The following is an 18,247-nucleotide window of genomic DNA, read 5'->3' as shown; positions in this document are numbered from 1 at the left end:
ATTGATTTTGAGCCTATTCTGATTTACCAATTTCGTACCATAAGCCTCCGACTGATGACCTGAAAACGCTTGTAAAATGACACTTTTGTATGAAAAATCGCCATTTTTCAGGGTGTTGGTCAAGGCAAACTTACATTTTTTTGCAAAAATATTGGGAGTCTGTAACAACCGAATACCAAATAAATTTGCCCTGAAATTTTCTCCGAAAAAAACACTTTCGTATGAAAAATCACTCAGAAAGCCATTTTTTAGAGTTTCGGTCAAAGCAAACTGATGTTAATTTGCAAAAATAATGGGAACCTTCGAACAACCTACTTGCCCATTAATTTGGTCCAAAACCGATATTTTTGGAAATTTTTGAAATTCTGTTCGAAATTTTACCTTCAAGCGCGTATTGCACCACAAAGATCTCGGCGTCATCATCGACCAGAAGCTCAGCTTTGTCAAGCACATTGACGCGATTACTTCGAAAGCTACAGCAGCCTTGGGATTCATCAAAAGATTTTGTTACGACATAACCGACGTTCAAACGCTCAAAACACTATACTACGCACTGGTTCAGTCTCATCTTGAGTACTGCAACGTTGTATGGCTGCCAACTTATGCCATACATATCGACAAATTCACCCAGTTCACCCGAAGAGAATACCGTACAGCGGCCAACGGCTACAGTATCACCGCCAACAACAAACGACTTGAGGCGTTGAACATGACATCGTTGGAGCGTAGAAGAGTGAATGCATCTATTGTATTCATGTACGACATCGTGAATGGGATCGCAAATTGTCCCAATGTACGTAACGACATAGCAATTGGAGAGAGCGTACGTATCTTACGGCACCAGACTACCTAAAGATTAAAGATAAGCTCATGGACGAACAAATCAGAGCTCAAGTGCCTCAAATGTGCAAGTTTGCAAACAAAGTGGCAGATCAATTCAACAACTCAAGCAGCCGTGCAAACTTTATCTCGTCGGTACGCAGCGAAGAAAACCTAAAGTTTAATACAAAATATTGACGAATTGTTATCTTACATCCCTACAAAATGTATAGAAATAATGATATTTATCCGTGATTTTTACACAAACTTTAAAATAAGTAGCAATATTAACTGTGATATAGCCATCCATTGAGTTGGTGATCAACTTTTGACCTGCCATTAATTTATAATTTATAATGGAAACTACCGTTTATGTTAATGTATTTGCAAGTATTGTAAATTTGTTCTTATGTCTTTCGGTCTCTACTAAATTACAAATTCATAACTACCAACAGGGACTTGTTAGATTAGACGTAAAACTTTTCTTCAATGTATCACCTCTGGATAAATTGAATGATGACTTTTGCAGTCATTAGGGCCGTCACTACAGTGTTAACGCTTCAGTTGGTCTTTCATTTTTTACACGTTTGAGTAAGGCTATATTGGACCGTTTACATTTCGGCTACCTATGCATTTCCATGTATTGATTAGGTTATCTTGTGTCAATGCTTTTTAGACCAAATTGTTATACCAATCGAGAAAGACTATTACAACTATTTATTGTATAAATTTACCATATATTGTACAAACACAAAAAGATCAGGTTTTTCACGACTCTTGGAGTCGTTTTCCTGCAAACCAAAATATTCAGCCAGTTTTTGGTCAAAATAGTTATTTTTCAAGCTCAGAAGTGCTTTGAAAAGAGTTTTAATTGAAATTTTGGTTGAGTATTAAGTGGGAGGTAAACCAAATTGCCGCGGAGCGAAAAGTTTGGATTACGTTTGTAATTCGTTTTATATTTCGCATGAGTTTCTGCATCGACACCACTTAAATATGAATTTCATCACAAAGTGGAATTTGGCGCGTTGAAGAGAGTTGTCACATACACACAGTGTGCAGATTCGTGTGTGCGCTATTTATGTCGACACAAATTGATGTGTCAAACTGATGCCGGTTGCACATGCACATTCATATTGATCTGAGCATTTGAAAAGGCAAGTCATTTGTTGTGAATACTGTTCGATTTACAGTGATTGTTTTTTTTTCTCATTTTCTTCATAAAATTGGCCAAACTGACCAAATTTGTATGGGAGGTACCCTTAAATCGCTTTCGATTGGCTTCAAAATTTCATGAATTAAGTTTTTTGGTAAAAAAAATAAGATTCAGAAAGTTTCATGACATTTGGAATATCACAAATGGGATTTCTATTGGGATTTTACTTTCATGGTTTCATAAAAAACTCATTTACCTATCTAAATCTTGTGCTGACCTGAAATTCCCATAAACAAGCCACAGATATGGCTTTCGGCGCTTGATTTGAAGCTGGCTAGAAGTTTTTGATGGGCAGACTGTCAAAAAACGAGATTTCCCAAAAAAATTCACCATTATGTGAAAGTGAAATACTGAGGGTTTCCGTAAACTGATATTCTTGCCTATTTGAACCCAAAAATGGTCAAAAGTGCTTGATTTTTATTACTGATTTAGATTTTTCGAACCATTTTCCACAACTTTTGCCTTATTTGACTCACTGTTTAACGTGAAAAATTCTTAAATCCCGCATTTGAAAATTAAATGTTGAGAATATACGAAAAATGATATTTTTGCATATTTGGACTCAAAAAACATACAAAGTGGTTGGGTTTTTTACTGATTTAGAATTTTTCGGTCATTTCCAACAATTTTTGACTTATTTGCAACATGGTTTTGCGTGAAAAATGCTTAAATCCCGCACTTGAAAGTTAAATCTTTAGGATTTAACGAAATTCGGGAAAATCATGATTTCAAGGCCCCATAAGGCTTATCGGGTGTACTCAAAAGACCAGTTTTTCTTGTTTTCGCCCAAATTTTACGTCCTACCCAATCAGCTTTCATTTTTTGGCTGTTTTCGCAAAGTTGAAAATTAAATTTTTGGATTTAATTAAATCCGAACCACTTACAACGGGCATAAGAGACCAGAAGTACCCATGTATGTAAGCAAATGATTTATTTTATAATTTGAATTGCATTTTCAACTTGCGATGAACGGTTTTGTAGTTTTCGTTCAACTGAAAAATCTCATTTTTCGTCACATTGAATTTGATTAAATAATTTTTTTGGTTTTTGTCAATCATTTTGAAATTTTTTTGAGTCTTTTCTGTGATAAGACTTCTATTTATCCAAAACCGACGTGTTCAATTATTGTTTTACAAAACAGTATCACCATGGGAACGGTAAGCGCCTAAGCTATTGGGCCAAGCAAAAATGTAAATATTATTGACCGTAATAAGAAACGGGGACGTTAGTGTCGATATTTTCAGTTGGAATAAAAACAATTCGTTGAAATGTTTGATGGATTTTATTTCATAAAGAAATTTTACAAAAACTCATCTAAAATAGTGGATTTTATTTAATTGGCGTTAAAAAATATTTCTTCTTAAAAAAAAAACAATGGAATATTGTCCAATAAAGGAGATAGAGTAGGTTTCACATATTTTTCGGGTGGACATTTTTGGAATGCTTGGGCACACACATTCTGGACAGCATTTTTTTGGAAATTCAGTTTCAATATCAATTGAAAAGGTTAAAATATAGTACAATTACATTGACTTAATACTTTGAATTGCACATCTTTGTGCTAGCTCATGAGAATCGAATATTCAATCTTAGTTCTAATAGCTGTTTGTGGGCATATGCATTATCTCAGCCCAATAATTACAATCACAATGTTTTCTTAACCAGATCCCAGCTGCTGTTTGCATCATTCGAACATAAACCTAATTGAACTATAGCACCAGCTTTCGGTTGTTCGACATATAAACACGTGCCGGCTGCTAAATTGTAAATTGGTGTTTGATTCTGCAAAAAAGAGGGACAATTATTTCGAATGTCATCGCTCAAATGAAAGTCAATGGTGATTTACCGTATTTCGATGTTTCCATTCTTGGTCGCCTCCCATTTCATGGCATTTGTTGATGACTGGCGGCGAAGAGCTTGACGCACTCGATGCTTCCAAACAGAGAATTTGTCCTAACACCAACTCATGCTTATCGGTTTCATACCTGAAATTAAAGAATTGTTCATAACTCTGCACAGAATACATGTAGACTATGGCTTGATCCGATTTTATCGCAGAATTTTCTCCATAAAAATAGATGTTTCTTGAAGTATCCACGAGAAAAAATTGATGAAATACGTACCAAACTTGACTTTTAACTCGTAAGCACGGTGAAAGTATGATGTTTGTGTTACGTTTCCAAAAACCATTGTCTTTCTCACCACTAGCCGACAAGCAAAGGCTACTATTCGTCAGGCGGATCATGTAATTATCGGTATAATTACGTTTCCTAAACCCAAGAAAACACGATTTGAAAAAGAAATTAAAATGGAAAACACAACGAAATGAGCCAATTACTGTCACAACATCGATTCATGCCTTACCTCGAATGCCACGGTTGATAAACTGCTTTCTCCAAATTGTTTGCTTTCTTCGTCTCGCCCGGCACCGCAAGTTGCGGGTACACATTTTGTAAGTACCAGCTAAATGGCTTACAATTCAAGCGTTTTCGTAGTGCAACTCGCTCAGTAACATTTCCATAATCGACTTTTCTTGCGCTGCTTTGCTGTTGTAGGAAATAATCCTGGATGAGGAGAAAAAATGTAAAATCAATGAAAATGTCCACCTCATTTTAAAATATTGTTTGGCCAAAACACTCACAAGGTAGTCATCCATCCAGACATGTGCCATTCGAAGAGAATTTCTGACCATTGTATCGACGCCATCGGTTCCGCTATACGGTCTACGCTTACGAAAAACGTGGCCAATTCTTGAGCAAGGTATAATCTCCAAGCTGCCACCACACTGCCATGCTCGAAATGAGATCTCAAGGTTCTCACCACCCCATATGTCCATGCTGAATTTTGGAAATGCAATGACTTATTAACATTGTCTTTTTTATGAAATGATTCAAGTTCTTCATGCCGATATAACTAATCATGAATAGTGGAAATCGAAGAGAGAAAAGATAAAATCGTGAAGAAGTTCTGAATCTCACCCTAAATCATATTCGCCAAGTTCAGTGAAATAAAGCCGATCAATGGCAAAAAGTCCACCGGCCATCGTAGGCGATTTAAATGGGCCGAGAAAATCGGCATCTTTTACCAAGGTACCTTCTGGCAATTGATCCCATTTGAAATGCAGTCCCCAATTGAATCCACCTCTCACCTGAATCGGATAATATTTTGATATTTTTATTTGTTGAACAATTTTTCAATATATTTTTTCAGAAAATTACCAATGGACTCGGTCTATAAACGAACGTATCCGGATTGATGATGTCAATGACTGGAATGGCCAGTACTCGACGATCGTCTTTAATACGATACAACAGTGGTTCAACATAATTTGTATTACACTCGATATGGCTATCCAAAAATAGTAATACATCTCCTTTTGCCTTGCGTGCTCCATACACCCGCGATCGAATGAGACCTTCTCGCTTATCATTTCGAATAATTCGTATTTTATCTGCGCTCAACACTTCAATTTCGCTGTCTAATTTCGCCTTCAAATCTTCCGAATCGCTGAAATCATCGACTAAAATAATTTCAGTTAGCAAATGCGACGGAGTTCGATCCAGTACAGATTTGATTGAACGCAACAAAGTCACGATGTGTTCATTGTAGAAACAAATAATAATTGATACGGTTGGGAGATTTTTGACCGGATAATTCTCTTTTTCACATCTGAAAATATGAATAATTAAATTGAATTTGTTTGAATTGCCATGAAGTCGATGGACGATTACAATTTGTTTCGTGTGTCGGGAATATTTCTTGTTAGCCCAATTTTTGAGCTGACGAGAATGTTGAACGCATGTCGCTTGTAGCCGATATCACGCAAATACTGTTCCTCGACGTTTTTCACCATACCGAATTCATCTTGGGATCGAATTAGAGTAGAAAGAAATCAGTCAAAAGTATGGTACAATTTTGTCAATAAGAATGAATCACAGCTATATGCCATTCACCTGGGCCACCATTCTCTTCGATCGGCTTCAATTCATCCATCAACCGTTGACTAATCTTCCGCAATTTCTTCTCTTTTTTGAACTTTTTAAACAGATGGTCCTTCTGTTCTTGTACTCGCCGTGATTTTTCGTCATCGTTCAATTGGTTCAGTCCAATTTGTGTATGCTTTAAAGCTACATATTGCTGTGAATCTTGGCTAGGAGACCATGAGAAATTGCTGCGTGAAACTTCCGATGAATTTTTCGTAAGCAGCCAATACAAATACAAACTGAAACACCAAGTGGTCGATGCAACAATTATACCAAAAACAAACGACCGATTCATCTTTCTGCTTAACATCGGATCGTTCGGTGTTGCTTTGCAATCTTATCTCATTATTTCAAATTATGATTAATATTTTTTAAAAAGGTGTAGAATGAATGACTATTTTGTTTTTGAAAAATAAAGAAAAAATGTTCAAAAAGAAGAAAAAAACAACAACAGACGAGTACAAAAACACGGAAGCACCAATTAGTTGGCTATCAGCGAGGTTGTGTCATTAAACAATTGAGAGCTGTCAAAGTGCTCGTTTTTTTAGTACAGACACCCGTGTGCACAGAATCGTTTACGACTTGTGTATTGGTATTAGTATTGGTACCTAATATAAGCTGTGTGTATCAAGCTACTGTCTATAAAATAAGCGAAGTTTAGTTTTCTTTTTTGCACTGTGATTATACATATATTTATTTTGGTTTTAATATTCATTTTAAAACTCTAAAAATGTCAAACAAAAAAAAAGATCTGCAAAAAGATTTTTCTTTGGGTGGGAATAACGAAGAAAACACCAACAACGATAAAGCAAATCAGTGTGAGCCATCTACGTCGAAACACAATGAAAATCCATGTCAGCCATGCTTGCCCTCCGATCAAAACTGAACTCATATTGAGTCTCTATTTGTTAAAATCAAACCACAAAACAAGAAACAAAAAAATCCATTTTTTCAAAGAATGTTTTTTGTAATCAATAATGCAACCGAAGAAAGACGCATTCAATTCAATAGTTCAAGTTCATGAAATCGCAATAAAATAAGTTTATTCTAATTTTAGCACCTAAATACTGTAAATTCTTGTATAAAGAAAATAAAATTATTTGTTGAATCAGAATGAGAGAGTGTTTTTCAACTTTTATTCAACTAATTTCATCATCATTGTAGTACAGATACACATTTCAATCGAATGTCATCGACTCGTTGCATTTTGCCACATCGAATGGTGGGCTATCCCCGCCGCCTCCACCACAACCGTTAATTGCGGCAAATTCAACAATACCAACAAAATCTGCTTTGGAAGTGAATCCATATTTGAGTCGTAACATCTTGCCGCTTTCATCGAAAAGTGAATCTGAATTGAGTCCACGACGACCGAGCCCATTTACATTGCAATTCATAAATTGTACAAAGTCATTCATCAGATTTTGCTGTTGCGACTGAACCACACCGAAGTATCATGCTTGAAAACGCTCATACTATTTCGACCCGGTGAGTGCATTGCATGTGCTTATAGTACTACGATAGCTACCGGTTCATGAAGATATAATACAGTAAGCGGAGCTTGTTTTCACTCTTGTCGCTCCCACTGTCGCGTATTTTCTGACTTTTTGAATGTGGAAAATATTTACTATGTAACAAATATTTTTAACTATTAAAATCGATTTCTAGACTGTGTTGGCTTAACGTCTACCTGCGAAATTGCCATGCTCCAAGATGAATTGTTGAAATTGCTCGCCGAGTCGAGTGGCGGTGCCACTCGCATGGGCCATATTTTATTAACACTGCCATACATACGAGCAGCGGCCGATCGAAAGATTATTCAGGTCGGTATCGCAAAATCGATGTAGTTTTTCCAACTCTTTTTTATACACGCATCGATTTTCCAGCCAACGCCGTCAGATATCCTATCAATGAATAAATTTTTGTTGGGAGCTGTTACATGGAATTACACTAGGGTGTTCAGCTAATCTGAAAAAGAAGAATGAATAGCATAAATTTAAAGAGAAGCCAATTTTATGTCAAGATCGCTTAATAAACGAAGAAAAACGACACGCAGCACTCTAGGCGAGGGACACTCAAAACAGTCACCGTACATATATTGAGTGCGATTGTGTAAACGACAATGTTCGTGTTCAATATGTGTACGATGACAGCTTCGAGCATTCCACGCGTAGAGGCGTCTTGGCGTCTTACGTCAAATCTTTCCCATGTATTTGTATACGAAGAAAGCGATCTTGTTTATGTCAACTGGTAGCATTAATAGAGCGTTATACAACACTTCCAGAAGAAAAAAAAAACTCTTTGCAAAATCGAATAATGCTTACCTAAACGACCCACTAGAGTACTCCTGCGCAGTTAACATCAACCAGATGGGGAGTCAACTTGCTTCAACGCAACTATCCCACATGATCGGGATAGCCTTTAATAACTAATGTTACATTTGTTTTTTGTTTGTTTGCAATGTGCTGATTAGACAGCATGATCAGCTGGCTGCTGGTCGTACTCGAACATTTCTACATCATTATCCACGATGGCGACAGCAACAGCGGCTGCTTCAGCGGTTGCTCTAGCGGCAGCAGCAGCGGCTGCTTCAGCAGCTTCGCGCCAATACCTATTGATCGCCTCTGGTATCGGAAGTCCCAGTAATGTCCATAGTCCTGAACAATTAAACAAATGAACCTTCTTAAAAAATCATTCAATCGAAATTGTGCGTCAATTAGTCTTACCTTTCAGTAGAATGTTCTTTGCAGCCACGACGTCACGATGCCAAATCACAGAGCATTCGAGGTTTAATCGCCAGTTTTTGTAGTAACATTTTACTTTTGGGAATAAACGCTCGTCTCCTACCAATGCTTCTTCGTTCATGGCGCGTTGCAACTGTCGGTAGATCGATAGATCCGTTTTGCCCAACTTTGACACAATTTTCGTTGGCAGCAATGTTCTGGCGTCGGGTACGCATCGGCATTTCTTGAATCTGGCCGCTTTGTTCTGGTTTTGGAATCGATTCATACATCTTGCGTCTGTTTGAGATGTTCCCCATTCGTCCACCAATTGTATGAAACAATCTCGGCGCTTCTTTATTGACCTCAAAGTCAAACGAACCCCTGGGCAGCGCACGTGCTTCTTGATACTTATTGGGCTATCAGGTGGTATTTCGCCATCAGCACCAAAAAAGAACAGAGTCGGTTTCTTATCGGTCACCTTATTCACCCATTCGTCGACAACACTACTGCTCTTGATGTGTTTGTCCAAGGCGAGTCGAGTGTATTTGGCAGTCGAGTAAGCGCAGATTCCATGCTTCATCATCTTGACTTGGTGTTTGATGTAGTTCAGCCACATTGACCCTTTTGGCGACGGCATCACTGGATACAGCTCACGATTTTCTCTGTCTGCGCGCTCCATTTCGACGAAATGTTTGGTCCATCGCTTTGCTTTGGCATTTCGCACCTTTTGACCTGTTTGCTAGTGGAATTGCTTGCTCGACATTACAAAGTTGGTCTGAAAAAATAAATAGAAAAAAAGGTATAGTTATTGAGTTTTGGCACTTAAGCATTTTCTATTAAAATACACACAACTTATTCAAATGTATTCAAAACTTACTTCTTTGCCAGTTTCAATGTCGTGTGTTGTTGTGGTATTCCAACTTCGCACACCTGAATCAACGCCCGAATAATTTTTAATTGTGCCATCCTCAATCTTCTGAATGATGCGAGATTTTTGGTCGATTTCTTTGTTAACTGTCTTCTTTTTGGCCGAGTACTGGAGAGACACAGAGATTCCATCGGTGTTTATGGAAAAGTCAAACTGCTTTTTGCCACGTACGAATCGTCGAATTTTTCGCATGTAAAAATACTGATTCCACCAATAATCTCTGTCCCGATTGAAATCCTTTGCTGGAATAATTGTTGTACTTGTTGTTCCTTTTTTATTCTCAATTTCCACTTTCGGCAACAATTTTTGCGAAGACAACACCTGTCGCATGGATGTACAATCGATTCTGAAGTGCGTATGCCGGAAATCACACATCGGCACCACTACTAAATTCCGAATCAATGGCCGAAAATCTGGGTTGTCGAGCATTTGGCTGCGCTTGCGTTTCCATTTTCCTTTTGTCTTTTTTCGCTTTCTTTTCTTACGTTTGGGTCGGCGCTGATGTGGCCACTCCGAATTGTACTCTTCTATCTCGCGCTGCATAGATAGGTACATTGGCATGGCCTTAAACCAATGTTGTTTGCCAGTCGTGAGGTCATGCAGATCGATATCTGGGAACACATTCAGGTCGTTCACCATGTCATACAACACGCTACACCGTTCGAGTTTGTTTGGATCCCGAATTGGCACTTTGACGTCTTTTTGTTTGATGATCAGATTCACAACACTTGCGATGTCACTTGGCAAAAATTTCTCTGCATCATCTCCTACGTCTGAGTTCCATTGGAAAACCTTCAGTTTCAAGTACTGGGTGATGTGTTTGTTAGCATGCGTTGTTAAATTGGTGACGACGTTATCTGTGTACTGATTTGTCAAATGCTTAAGGCCATTGCTGAAATCTTTGTTGTTGGGCCAATCGATACGATGATAGTCGTCAAGACCTTCGACAATTGCTTTGAATTCAGGATCGATACGTGGCAGCTCTGCTCGTGGTCCTCGTGGCTTTGTTCCGCTTGGTTTATACCTTGACTTCGGTTTTGGTGGCTGATTGTTGTGCCATAGCACTTGTTCGAAGCAGAGTTTGATCTTATCTTCTCCACTTCCACCAAACAATGCGAAATTATTGTTCTCGACGCCTATATTCGAATGCCTTTTGCACCTCAAACAAGAACAGCAATGAGCCCAAAACACAAATGGAAGTGGCTTGCAAGCTCAGATCCGTTATTTTGCTCATCAATGCTTGCTGGTATTGTGGGCGAATGATTGTCTTTAGCGCACATTTGATCGTCGTAATTTCATCTTTCGTCTCTCCCTCCGCTGGTATTGATGGCTTGAAACGATTCGCCATTGTCCTACTGAAAGAAAAAAAACACACATTCGATTTAGTTTGAAAACGAATAATATTGAAACTTAAATTCGATTTAGTTTGAAAATGACAACAGAATGAGACACACAAAAATGACTTCGGTTTGATAACAATGGCATTGATTCAATTTGAGTTCGAACAGTAATCGATTAACTGTTTCTCTTCTCCGAACAATGGACTCAATTCATTGCATAAAATGAATTTCACCATCACACGTATTTCACCATCACATGTAACAGAACTATGTACTGCAGAATTATTGTGAAATTCATTACTTTTTTTCATGGAATCTAATATTACTGTTGATATTTTCAATATATTTCACGTTATAAATGCTTATATTACGTTTTTAAAATGAATTCCACAATAAGAAGAAGAGATTGAAATGATCAAGTTTACTTACACTTTGGCGACTTGAATTCAATGTGAACTCCGGATCAAATCGATACAAAACGCACGTAAATCGAAAATAATACGAAATGAAATACCAGCAAAATCGTAGATAAATTAAATTGCAGTGTGAATTTCCAGTTTAAATTCTAAGATAAAATGTAAGAGTTTCAATTTGTTGACTTGGTGTTCACAACGCTGTATGTTTTCTCGGAATGAATGATGCGGCGTCTGTGAGATTTCGAAAACTGCTGAAGTGAATGTCAAATGTCATAAGGATCGGTTCACATTGCCAATTTTTAGAACATTAGACAATTTGAGCTACAAAGAGTCAATTAGTACTAACACATAAAAACGGTTATATTTCGGTGAAATTCCAAATTTATTAGCAATGAAGGACGATTTATTGTTTGATTCCGATTTTTTGGGCCGAAATCTACGTAGAAATCATATATTCTTATTTGACTCCCCAAACCTGAACACCCTAAATTACACTTTTATTCAGAACTTGATATAGAAATTTCGATGAAAGATTCATCAGTACGCCTATTCAGATTGCTTTTGACACGATTTTCGATGCTTCAATGTTTCGATAGATGTCAAATAGAGGTCTTTTTTACAACTTGGAGAATTAAACAGTTTGGTGTTGCTGCTCTGTGGGCGGTCGTTCATTTTTTGCTCAACTACTTCACCTTGATTGCTTGAATCATCAAATTTGGGCTGCGGCTTACATACTGAAAGAAAAATATTTATAAATTTTGTTTGCTTTTTACTCAATCTCGCGTCAATGTCATACCATTCATGTGCTGTAGTTTTTGAATTCCCGTCATATTAAAGCTAAATTCACAATTTGGACATTTCCACTCGGTCATTACAATCATATCAGCTATTTCAAGTCTCCAATCCATCTCTCGAACACTAAATTAATGCACGAAAACAAAAAGTTTTATATTGTAATCCACATAAGCTTTAATGATGTGTGATCGATAGTGTCTGTGATACTTACGAAGCATATAAAATATTTTCCGTGATATAAATGCCTCCTTTCACATCGTTTGGTGTACATTCGAACTCTGCGGCAAATGGATTTGGAATGAATTGCGACAGCAGCTCATTGTAATCGTCCGTTGGTCCAACGTACAATGTCTGAAAATGAAGCTTATTCATTTCCCGAGTTAATACGATCTCCCTCTCTTATTTTGTTACTATCTTATGTCCTAAATATCACACATTAGGAAGACTTACCTTTAAATCAGCGGGCAGAAGTCGTTTGAGTGTATACAGAATTTCACTATTCAATGAATAGTATTCATGTAAGCGGCTAAATTCGACTATAATTCATTTTCCAATATTTTTGAGTCTTCTTCGAATTTGTCGCTTGCCAATTCCGATTCGACGCTTTTGGTCAACGATTCTAATTGGTTTGCTAGCAATTTATTCCATGTTCGACGTAAATTCGATGCTTTGTACAGCAGACTTTGGCCAGATTCTGGTTGGGGGAAGTCCAAATATAGCCATGAATCACAAATTATCCTGCAATTTTGAATGGGATTTCATTGTTTGTTTTTATTTATTTCTCTCAATCATGACATTTGATTAAATTTGAAATTTTACTTGGAAAATGTGGAATTCGTATCAATGCTATGAGCAAATGTGCAGCGGGCATCCGTAAAGTATTCATTAGATATGGTTTTACTGTTTCCAACCACGACCTATAAAGTAAATCAATCGATTTAAATAAGGCATTTCATCGAAAAATAACTTACAAATAACAAAGTAACTGATGCCTTGAACTTAACGGTAGCTTAGTGCGATGATTCCCAAACGGTTCAGTAATCTCTGGTTGTGTTAGTTGCAAGATTTGTGAATTGTTGGCAAAATAGCTCATAAGATGATGTAAATGGTTTGATGTAAATGGTTTTGCCTTGACCAGGAGCTTAGTGAAAAAATAGAATTTTGGGAAAGATTCATGAAGAAAAATGAATTTACTACATAAAACTATAAAAATTGTTGTACTCAACCAACCTTCATTTGATTCTATTCGTCGGGAAAGGCCACTTGTGGATACAAGGCACTGACTAAAATCAATTTCAGAGTTATCAAGTCTCAGTAGCTACACGCCACCGCACCACTTACTAAAGCCTAGTTATGTGAGGAATATTGAAAATAATATTTAAAAAACAGTCGTACAAAAGAATTTTTCCAGAGAAATTTCATCCACAGCTTTTTACTCACATCAATTTTCGAAGCGTCGTTCGAAAGACGAAAGTCAACATCACGTATATCGACCGAACCATCGTCCTCATCTTCATTTTCAATCGTATACTGATTCATTTTCAGTTTACGTCTCTTTGGTGCCTCGATTTTGTGCTCACGTCGCATTTGTTTTAGCTGTCGAAGTTCACCTTTTCGTATGATTCTTTCACTGGCACTCATTTCGCCGTCGTTTTCAATGCTCAATAATTCTGTCCTTCAGCAGATCTTCGAATTGTCTTCGCAATTTGGTGATTTCATAGAAACGTTGCTCTTCTAAATCTCGTCGCCGACACCACTGCTTTGTACTCCCAATTTACTTTTCCGTACACAACGTGTCAAGGGAAAGTATAGGAATTGGTCCCGAAAACTTTTTTCGCAAAATTAGCTTAGATCATCATAAAAACTCATGAAACGCGTAGAAAACTTTTTGACACTTTTCCGTTCGTGTGCCGTCGTCGTTGTCGTTGTCGTTGTCGTTGTCGTTGTCGTAGCTGTTTGTTAACACGATAACTCAAAAAATAATTGAGATAATCAAAATCTGGAAATGCCAAAAGTTTTTTATCCGAAAAACTTAGTTTAAGTCCGAAGATGAGCCATTTTCGATTTAACCCTGGGGTACTTGCCCTAAGAAAAACCTAAAAAATTGACACTTTTGTATGGGAGGTACCTGTAAATCGACTCCGATTGGCTTCAAACTTTCTGGGATTTCATTTTTTGGGAGAAAAATTAGATTGAAGAATACGTTAACGATTTTTTGTCCTCAATTTTTTTCGAAATTTTCTTGGAAAAAATTGAGGGCCAAAAACCAAACTTCTACAAATGCGATCAACATGAAACTTTCAGAATCTTATTTTTTCTCCCAAAAAATAAAACCTCAGAAAGTTTAAAGCCAATGAGAATCGGTTTACGGGTACCCTAGGGGAATTTATCATTCAAAAATCCATGAATTCCGGTGTGTTTTGAGCTATATTCAGAATATCCACTCATATTCACAGATATTCAGTCTTTCTTATTTGACAGTTCAGGCGTTCTCATCAGCCGCCATCTTGAATTCGTCGCCATCTTGAAAATTTTATTCAAAATATTCACAAAATTCACAAAAACCAAATCATTAAAATTCACAACATTCACATATAATCGAAATTTTGACGATGATTCAATGAGAAAAATATCCACAATATTCACAAATATTCACATTTCTCAAGCCTTGAATGAAACCCCTAGCGGGTACCTCTCATACAAAATTGTCGAAGTTTTAGTTAGTGTGACCGACTTCTCACTTTATTTTCATTATTATATTTTCACTGCCTTTATTTCAAGAAAATTCACAAAAAATAACCAAAAGTACCTTCGGACAACGCAGGCCAACGGTACGGAAAAGTTCGGGATTACCAATGTAATTCTTTTTATTTGCGATTAAATTGGCCTCGTTTCAGCTCAAGCCATTCCCTGTAAGCATTCAAAACTGTTAGTGGATCACCATGATCCCATTCCAAGTCCTTGCGGGCTGTCTGTAAAGAAGCGTTTGAGTTTTATTTCTATTTTCAAATTAATTAAGGCAGAACATACTTCACATTCATGATCTCGATATGCTCGATTGGTGAAGGGTGTTTGAACGCTCAAAGCAGCGGCAAGTGTGAGCACCGGTTACTTGTTGGAATACACAGCCCATCAAAAGAATTTTCCCAATTGAAATTCCAACAGAGTCTTGACAGAGCCCGACCAAGTGCCGTGATTTTTTTATTGGCGGTTAGAGCATCCTAGAAGCAGATAAGTTTAACCAAATTCAATAATTTTTCCATCACTGAAGCAATTCTACTATCGTATGATGAATAATTTTCAAATTTCTATCACTTACATGTTTCTTCAGCGAAAGCAATCCATTTTCAATGGAATCTGCTGCCGGTGGCTCAATGAATGGAAACAGTAGAGCGTCTGGCAGACCCTTTGATATCATTTGAAGTAGCAACGATTCCAATGGTACCCGGGCTGGAATTCTAAGACATTCCACCAAAATCGTGCGGAATTATTTTTTTTGTACGTAACACTATATTGGAGTGAAAGAGAGAGATTCCACTAATTTTCTGGATACCGCCGGAATTATTAAGATAACTCAAGGAAAAGTGATAGTTATCGGAATAATTCCGGCGTCGATCAGGATCTCTATCATTCTTCTTTTCCTTCGATTTGTGTTTATGTTTCTATCGCTCATGTTGCCTTTGATTTCAATCACTCATCATCTTCTCTAACCATTCTGAAAGCACAGAAACAAAACTATTTTTATTAAAGTAAAAACAAACATCAACGTATTCAGCATGGCTTAAATCTAATTTATTGCATAAATACTTCGACGGGTTACATCATTCAGTTGTACCTAACTTTGGTTTAATAAAAAGAGAATCTTAAGTCCATGGCAAAAAATTACTAAATAAAACGGTTCCAATAACAAAATAACCGAGGAACCAAGCCTTGATGAATTTGGTGCTGTGCGATTTGGGCTGTAGAAATGCTTTGAATGAATTTTGATGATGCTCTTTCTGGAAGTGCTGCGCGCATATCCAGTAAATATACGGTGATGATGAGGCTAGCATTCGTGTCGACACTTGAATATGAACGAAGAGTAAGCAAAAAATGCTCAGAACAAGTGCATGAATTACGTATACAAATTGACTTGATTTTTCTGCGTTTTCTTTTGTGTGAATCAATCCAAGACGCATTGCAATTATTGGATTTTCAATTAAAAATCGAACTGCGTCCGATATTATCATGACTAAAATTGGTGCGGCGAGTAGAAAATTGGGAATTTGTTTAAATTCGTAGTATTTCAGAAACCCGACATTCCAATAGTACGCCTGCAGGTAAGAGTATGAAAATGGCACCGCAAATGAGCACCACTGCGGTTTTTGGTGTCCAGCCAAAAGGAAATTATTCTTGTTCCCATAGTTTAGCACTGCTTCGTTCATTTCCAATGGATTTCCTTCACAATAGAGTGAAAAGTAGTACGCTTGAACGATTACAAATGCAATGCCAGCCACAATGGCACAGGATAATACTTTGAAAAATCCCTTGAGAAAATGTATCCAATTCGTGGTTCCCTTGGACCAAATATCTCGCGTTACATAATACAAAATGAAGCCGAAATTCAACAAGCCATTGGATCGACACCATAAACTCAATGCAAGTGGCAAAATTGCATCTCGAATTTCATTCCGCGCACAATGTAGCATAACGCTGAAGCTTAACCAACAGAACAAACTCTCCGTGTATGGAGCGCTGAAGAAAATCGATGCTGGATTGATACAGAATAATGTTGCCACGATACGAGCCAAACGATAGTTGTTGAACGTTTCAATGGTAAGTTGATGAAGAACTAGAGCGGCTTTTACAAAGAAAATCACGTTCAGCACAACGGCAACAACGAGGCTTAAGTCACGGAATTCACATTCAATGCCAAGAATCGTGTGGGCAATGTTGGTTATGTATCGCACACAAAACGGGAACAGTGGATAAAAAACGAGCGTATTTTCGTAGGTGTATCCATGTTCAGCAATGTGTAGAAAATACTCAGCATCCCATCGTCTGAAACCGCCGAAAATTGTGTCAATTATTGAATGGCAGGTGGATGATCCATTTAATGGCGGTGTGAGTGGAGATACAAACACTTTTGCATCATGATCGGGGAAGAATAAATTCGAAAATGATTGCAGTATGATTATCAAAACCCGCGAAAGGATCGCCAACCAGATGACCAGCTTACTGTCTGTCATCTCGCCGGAATTTATCTTTATCGCTTTTTAAGTTGATCAACCAGTTATCCACATCTTTTGCGAATGAGTAATATCTAGAAATATATGTCAAACAGATGAATTATAGTGGAAATTCTATTTTTGAAAAGAAATTGCTTTTTTTACCTGAATTTGTGTTAGCAAACGTAAACACACTGTTCATGCGGTCTAACAAAGTGTAACTTCTGACATTTCTAAAACCACTTTTGATTTGAGAGGATTAGACGCACTTAGAGAGAGAGCATCTACAAATTTAGTACGGAGCCAATTTTAGTACAGAATAAAAACGTTTTCATTGAAAGCACAAAATTTATTCAAATACATTAATTTAAAATAACTTTTTTTTCTGTTTTAGTGCCAAAATAAGTTGAGAATAAAAATTTACACTGGAAAAAAATGTAATTACATATCATCACTCATAGAAATAAATTGATAAATAAAATTGTTGTTTCTAGAAGTTTTTATTAAATTCTATCTTTTTCTAATACAAAATATATAAAACTCATTGTGTGTGTATGTGTGCGTTTGTCCTATTTTTTTTTATTTTCATGATTTTTTAATTCTTGGTTTTAATGGTGAATATGTCGTTAGAATTCTCGCGGCTTAAATAGCAGATTCACATATCAGTTCGAATTAAATTTTCAAAAGTTTGAAGAAACAATTTTTTTAATTGTTTTTCGATACAACGTACATTAATGTGGATTGATGGCAATGAAATATTGGTTTTGGAACAGAGTTGAACATGGACACCATCTCGGTCCATCATGGTCATGTTAACACGACT

At 37.0% G+C, this 18,247-nt stretch overlaps 2 protein-coding genes, 2 long non-coding RNA genes and 1 pseudogene across 6 annotated transcripts; 1 reads left to right on the top strand and 4 right to left on the bottom strand.

The window, feature by feature from the left end:
- Positions 1–1,741: 1,741 nt before the first annotated feature.
- Positions 1,742–3,301, top strand: LOC129572256 (uncharacterized). Its single transcript, XR_008688421.1, has 2 exons — positions 1,742–2,949; positions 3,108–3,301. It is a non-coding gene; the product is annotated as an uncharacterized LOC129572256 (long non-coding RNA).
- LOC129572252 (polypeptide N-acetylgalactosaminyltransferase 35A-like) lies at positions 3,296–12,577 on the bottom strand. Of its 2 annotated transcripts, none has more exons than XM_055452197.1 (15): positions 12,429–12,577; positions 12,219–12,340; positions 11,436–12,156; positions 9,616–11,021; positions 8,742–9,513; positions 8,340–8,672; positions 5,986–7,983; positions 5,764–5,896; positions 5,251–5,701; positions 5,011–5,180; positions 4,674–4,869; positions 4,397–4,596; positions 4,156–4,302; positions 3,879–4,017; positions 3,296–3,814 (listed from the first exon to the last, which is right to left on the bottom strand). In XM_055452197.1, exons 7-15 carry the CDS (start codon positions 6,323–6,325, stop codon positions 3,677–3,679), a joined length of 1,914 nt encoding a protein of 637 aa, XP_055308172.1. In that variant the 5' UTR covers positions 6,326–7,983; positions 8,340–8,672; positions 8,742–9,513; positions 9,616–11,021; positions 11,436–12,156; positions 12,219–12,340; positions 12,429–12,577; the 3' UTR covers positions 3,296–3,676. The 2 variants fall into 2 exon arrangements, with proteins under 2 accessions (XP_055308172.1, XP_055308173.1); XM_055452198.1 differs by having other exon boundaries at positions 9,616–11,018.
- A 237-nt stretch (positions 12,578–12,814) lies between these two features.
- On the bottom strand, positions 12,815–13,352 carry LOC129572255 (uncharacterized). 2 transcript variants are annotated; one of them, XR_008688419.1, is made up of 3 exons: positions 13,222–13,352; positions 13,037–13,134; positions 12,815–12,955 (listed from the first exon to the last, which is right to left on the bottom strand). It is a non-coding gene; the product is annotated as an uncharacterized LOC129572255 (long non-coding RNA). The 2 variants fall into 2 exon arrangements; XR_008688420.1 differs by having other exon boundaries at positions 13,189–13,315.
- A 94-nt stretch (positions 13,353–13,446) lies between these two features.
- LOC129572251 (probable ATP-dependent RNA helicase DHX34) lies at positions 13,447–15,918 on the bottom strand (annotated as a pseudogene).
- A 69-nt stretch (positions 15,919–15,987) lies between these two features.
- Positions 15,988–17,671, bottom strand: LOC129572253 (GPI mannosyltransferase 2-like). Its single transcript, XM_055452199.1, has 2 exons — positions 17,590–17,671; positions 15,988–17,519 (listed from the first exon to the last, which is right to left on the bottom strand). Exon 2 carries the CDS (start codon positions 17,443–17,445, stop codon positions 16,081–16,083), a length of 1,365 nt encoding a protein of 454 aa, XP_055308174.1. The 5' UTR covers positions 17,446–17,519; positions 17,590–17,671; the 3' UTR covers positions 15,988–16,080.
- Positions 17,672–18,247: the final 576 nt, after the last annotated feature.

Source organism: Sitodiplosis mosellana, unplaced genomic scaffold, assembly GCF_009176505.1.
Source record: "Sitodiplosis mosellana isolate CC-2019 unplaced genomic scaffold, AAFC_SMos_1.0 Smas_scaffold_4556, whole genome shotgun sequence".
NCBI lineage: Eukaryota > Metazoa > Arthropoda > Insecta > Diptera > Cecidomyiidae > Sitodiplosis > Sitodiplosis mosellana.
This window is presented reverse-complemented; position numbering and strand designations above follow the sequence as displayed.

What these genes read in the sequence shown, in the direction of transcription:
- LOC129572252 (XM_055452197.1), bottom strand. Translation starts at nt 6,325, where the DNA reads ATGTTAAGCAGAAAGATGAATCGGTCGTTTGTTTTTGGTATAATTGTT. An exon ending in CTTGGCGAATATGATTTAGG is followed by an intron (nt 4,870 to 5,010) that starts GTGAGATTCAGA and finishes TCCAAAATTCAG; the next exon opens with CATGGACATATGGGGTGGTG. An exon ending in AATGGAAACATCGAAATACG is followed by an intron (nt 3,815 to 3,878) that starts GTAAATCACCAT and finishes TCTTTTTTGCAG; the next exon opens with AATCAAACACCAATTTACAA.
- LOC129572253 (XM_055452199.1), bottom strand. Translation starts at nt 17,445, where the DNA reads ATGACAGACAGTAAGCTGGTCATCTGGTTGGCGATCCTTTCGCGGGTT.